Source organism: Dipodomys merriami, unplaced genomic scaffold (assembly GCF_024711535.1).
Source record: "Dipodomys merriami isolate MVZ:Mamm:240054 unplaced genomic scaffold, mDipMer1.0.p SCAF_406, whole genome shotgun sequence".
Taxonomy (NCBI): Eukaryota; Metazoa; Chordata; class Mammalia; order Rodentia; family Heteromyidae; genus Dipodomys; species Dipodomys merriami.
In genome coordinates this window covers 218,524-223,723 of record NW_027205671.1, presented here as the reverse complement: position 1 = coordinate 223,723, position 5,200 = coordinate 218,524, and the positions used below count along the sequence as shown (strand labels likewise).

Here is a 5,200-nt window from a genome sequence, read left to right as displayed (position 1 = left end):
GTCTGGCTTATTTTCATCAGCAAAGTGTTCTCTATTTTTTCAATTTTCCTTTCAGTGAAGTAAGTTCATTGCTCTTTATAGCTGAGTAATTCCATTCTATATACATTATTTCTCTTTATAGCTGAGTAATTCCATTCTGTATAGATAACAAACTTTCTAGGTTCATCCATTAAGGAATCCATGAAGGGACCCAGTCTGATCCCCAAACCTTTCCGATTGTGGACAGTTCAATACAAACACAACTGTGTGGTCACTATATCATAGACTGCCCGAGACCCCTTGGGTGTGTGCAGGAGTGAGGAGAAGGATCATTGGTGGCTTGGCTTTTAGTCTGTGGAGGGTTTTCCATTCTGAGTCCCATAGTGCACTCGCTCACATTCTGAGGGCACCATGGAAGGTTTCTTTTCCTGCAGGTTTGCCAGTTCTTGTTTGTTCTCTTTATGATTGACAGGGTACAGTTGGAATGCAGTGCAGTCATGATGTTCATTTCGTTTATGACTGAGAAGATTGAAAGTCTTTTATGTGTTATTGGCCATAGGAGATTCTTATTTTGAGCTCTGACCAATTCCTCTATATATTTATGAATGGAATTGTGTGTACTGGTGTTTTAATTATTTGAGGGATTCATGTATCCTGGAAATTCATCCTCTGTCAGATGCATGTATTGCCAAGATTTCTTCCCCTTCTGCATATCCTATGTTTAATGTAGGAATTGAATGTTATTCTCTCCTTAGTGGCAAAATGTGAATTAAGTCTTATCCTCTTCAAGCACTACTCCTTTTGCTCAAGGTCTTTGGTACTTCCACGTGATATTTAAAATCACTTTCATTTTCCATTTCTGGGAAGAAGGCCATGGGACTTTTGATAGAGGTTGATCGAGTCTTTAGACCTCTTTTGGTAATATGGCCATTTTCACAGTATCCGTTTTCTCGATCCTTGTAACTTAATGTTCTTCCACTCCCCTGATTTTTTTTATTGTCCCCTTCAATTACTTACGTCAGTGTTTTAGAGTTGTTATTGTAGAGGGCCTTCTGTCCTTGGGTATATTTATTGCTGGGCGTTTTATTTTTTTACTGTTTTTGTTGTGAAAAGACTGTACAGAGGGGTTAGAATTACATGGGCAAGATAATGAGTACATTTCTTATCAAGCATTGTAGGCTCCTCCTTTGTTTCCCCTTCCCATCCCTTTCCAGCCTCTTCCCGCCCCTCCATCCAATCCTCCACCTCCCCCCCAACCAAAGTTGTAAAGTTCATTTTTGGATAATGACTTGTACATCTCATTGTTGCAATAGGTCCACCTGTATCCCTATTTAAATGATCTTTTTTTCTCTTCCCCTCCACAAATTACACCGACATCAAATAAAGTAAAAGGAGGGGTTATACGGTGGGGGAGGGATATAAAAAGCAACAAAATAATCTTATAAATGTGTTAGAAACAATCGCGTGAAAGGAAAAAAAAACATTTGAATACTTATCTTAGGTTTCCTTTCCCTAACATCAACTTATCTGACCTTTTCTGCTTGACTCAGCCATATACTAGTTATTGCAAATAAGGGAAACCATGGGACCTATGTTTCTTTGGGCCTGGCTTACTTCACTTATTTTCCAAGCCTTTCCATTTCCTAACAAATGGGGCAATGTCATTCTTTCTGATGGAGGCATAGAATTCCATTGTGTATATATACCACATTTTCTTGATCCATTCATATTCTGAGGGGCATCTGGGTTGGTTCCATATCTTAGCTATAATAAATAATGCTGCAATAAACGTAGTCACACTGGTAGCTTTAGATACACAGTTATTTTAGAATGGTGTATTTGTATGTGTGCATACACATTGACACACCCATCATATATACAAACTATAGGCTGGTGTGTGTAAATATGTATGAATTATATACACACATAATTGAGACTAACACACACATGTACACACTTACCTATGAGCTTTCAAGACAAGGAATGAAGTAGTTCAATTGGAAAGATACTTTTCTAGTCTTTTTTTTTTAAGTCTAAGATCAAAACTCAAATTGGTGCCTGATGCTTTTACACATTGGTTGGAGCTCTACCAATGGAACCAGCCTCCAAACTTGGAGATTATTTCTGCAATGTAGCCCACATTTAATTTAATTTAATTTAATTTTTTTTGGGTCTGGTCGTGGGGCTTGAACTCTGGGCCTGGGCGCTGTCCCTCAGCTCTTCAGCTCAAGGCTAGCTTTCTACCACTTGAGCCACAGCGCCACTTCTGGCTTTTTTACTTTTTGCTTATGTGGTGCTGAGGAATTGATCCCAGGGCCTCATGCATGCAAGGCAAGTGCTCTACCACTGAGCCACCTTCCCAGCCCCCCACATTTTATTTCTGACACACAATGTAAATCCATGTGAGAACATAGCAGGGCTGGCAATGTTTCATTTGGGCGGCAGAGCTACTGATGTTTTCTTCAACTCGAGGCCCCAGGCCTGCTATGAAGGTGTTCTAGCACTGGGCAGACTTCCAGTCTTTGATGGTATCAGTGCCAATTTTGAGAAGGGCCTGGTGATTTTGGTCATATTCTCACCTGGAGCTCCATCTTCCTAAGTGAAGTTTCCATCTGGGGATTATAGGCACATGTCAGCACACTGAGTGTCTTTCTCTGAGATGGAGTCTCATGAACTGTTTGGCCTGGCTGTGCTGGCCTGAATCTCAGTCTACAGGAGTAGGGCTGTCACACACACACACACACACACACACACACACACACACACACACACACACACACAGAGCAAATGGTTGAAAAGAGTTTCCTGAAATATCTACCTAGAATAGATCTCCACCTTCAAGCAGAACAGCTCTGCTTACCGGCCTGGACCACGGGTACCTGTCCTGAGCACTGTAGACACAGCAGTCCCCTTCCTGTCTTTGTCCTGTCCGGTACTGTTCAGGGCATTTGCAAGAGCCTCTGGGGCCTGTGAGACGCTGGCTCGACAGAGAACAGTGAGGCTGAACCTCTGGAGGCCTGGAAATAGAGGCACCCGGAGAAAGGCCCTCAGGGCTTCGCTGGGGAGGGCCAGTGTGTGGTCTTCACACGCGTCTGTGACCCAGTGATCAGCAGTGCTTTACACTACTGGGTTGTGAATTTGATGACGTCTGTGTCATGTTTTCTCTTCTTGGTCTTATGTGTACATTTCCATCATCAGTGTTGGACAGCTACATGCACAATCCACCTGAAACCTTTGTTTTCCTGGTTCTGACATGTTTGCATGACCAGTTCCTGAGCCCTGGATATTCATTGAATTCTAGTTGTGAGTGTGCTGACACACTTCCATTAGTGAACAATTCTGTGTTCATGGTCAGCAAGAACTAACTTCTATCATGACAGATACAAGCCTGCAGGCTGCATTTTTTGTGCTGTCCTGGGGATTGGAACCCAGGGCCTGGACCCAGACCATGAACTGTTGCTGAAGGCAACACTCTACCACTTGAGCCACAGCTTCCCTACTGCCATCTTGGATCATTAGATTTAGCAGCACAGACTTGCCTGCACAGGCTGGCTTCCCACATGAGCTTCAGATGTCAGACCCGGGAATAGCTAGGGTCAGAGGCTCCACTTTTCTTTTTAAAGCAGAGCCCAGGATCTCTTCATGAACATTTGGCAAGGAAGCTGAGATGTGAACTTAGAGAAGAAACAGGAAACCACCTGAGACCTGAGGGGAAGAGGAAAGCCCAGAGGCTGCCAGGAAAGAGCAGGAGCTGCACCGTCCTGATGCTCGGGGCCAGCACAGAGCTGAGGCCCCGCCTGAGATCTTGTGCAGGAGGCCCCTGTGGCTGTGCCTCTGTGGTTTCTAGCACAGTAATAGGTGGCTGTGTCTGCAGAGTCCACGCTGTTCAGTGTGAGGAACACCTGGCTGTTGGAGCTGTCCTTGGAGATGGAGAGCCGGCTCTTCAGGGCTGGGTTGTAGTACTTATCATCATTCCACCACACATTTGCCAGCCACTCCAGGGTCTTCCCTGGGGGCTGCCGGATCCAACCCACACCCACACCATAAGTGCTCAGAGAGAATCCCGAGATGGAGCAGGTGAGGCTGAGGGTCTGGGAGGGTGGCAGCAGCCCAGGGCCAGACTCCTTCAGGGTGATCTGGGCCAGGGCCCCTGTGGAGAAACAGCAGGTGGAGGTGAAGCAGGGTCGGGGGAGCACAGGAGACTTCCCACCCCCGGGCCCTGAGCAGAGCACTCACAGGAAGGGAGAGTGAGCAGCAGGAGGGTAGAGCACAGCCTGTCCATCCTGTCCTGTCCACAGCCGTTCTCAGCCAAGCTAGGTGCTGGTCTTTTCAACCCAGGCGTGGGAGGGGCCGGGTGCATTTGCATTCCTCTCACCTGGGTGCTGACTCCACCTCCTCCACTCAGGCTCCTGGCTCAGGAGGGGGAGTCTGAGAAGGGCAGGTCTGGTGCACTGTTGGGCAGCGTCCACGTCTGCTGGATGGGGATGGCCAGTGGCACTCAGAACCAGGTTCTGAGCACAGCTTTGGTTCAACGCTGTGGTTCGGAGGCAGTGAGGCTCTGGGCCTCTCTCGGGAAGACAGGACCTATCCCCAGACTTTAAGGCAGAGACCCTGCACCTGGTTCAATCTGGAGAGGGTGGGAGAGACCAAGAGAGATGGAGCTCATTTTGTCCTCAGAGGAGGAGGCTGTGTCTAGGGCAGGCAGGGAGGTTCCCCCGTGTCCTGCAGCTCTTGACCAGCAATGCTTCACGTTCACTCAAGTAAGAGGGCTCACATAAGGAAGCTCCATGCGGACACCTGGCCAGCTCCCCAGATGAAGCACAACGAGCGTGTGCCAAGTTCCCCAGCAGGCAGCAGACACGCTGAACACTCACCTGTGTGTTTGTGTAGTTGGTGCAATTGGGAATTCTCGTGTTTCACTCATTTATTTGAGAGACACATGGAGAAACTTAAAAGTACTTTCATATCACATCTCACGTTTGAACCTGGAGGTTTTATCAGGTGACACATCACTGATTGAGGTTGATCTTCAGTCGTCAATGAGGTAAAACCTCACCATGTAACATAACCTATTGTCCTTAGTGACACCTTCACCACCTGACAAGCACAGAGAGAAGACACAGCTGACCTCAGGAAGGACTTCCAGCAGGGCTGAGGTTGGAGTTTGGAGTCCCAAGGTTTCCTGTGGATCTCGTGGGCAGACATGGCTGATGGCGGCGCG

General features: G+C 47.0%; 1 gene segment (V, D, J or C); it reads right to left on the bottom strand.

Annotated features, from left to right (window-relative positions):
• Positions 1-326: 326 nt before the first annotated feature.
• Positions 327-4,267, bottom strand: LOC138806710 (immunoglobulin heavy variable 2-5-like). The segment is given in 4 exon segments: positions 327-498; positions 2,840-2,996; positions 3,812-4,129; positions 4,216-4,267. Coding segments are annotated over 4 exon segments (693 nt in total).
• Between the last annotated feature and the right edge of the window lie 933 nt (positions 4,268-5,200).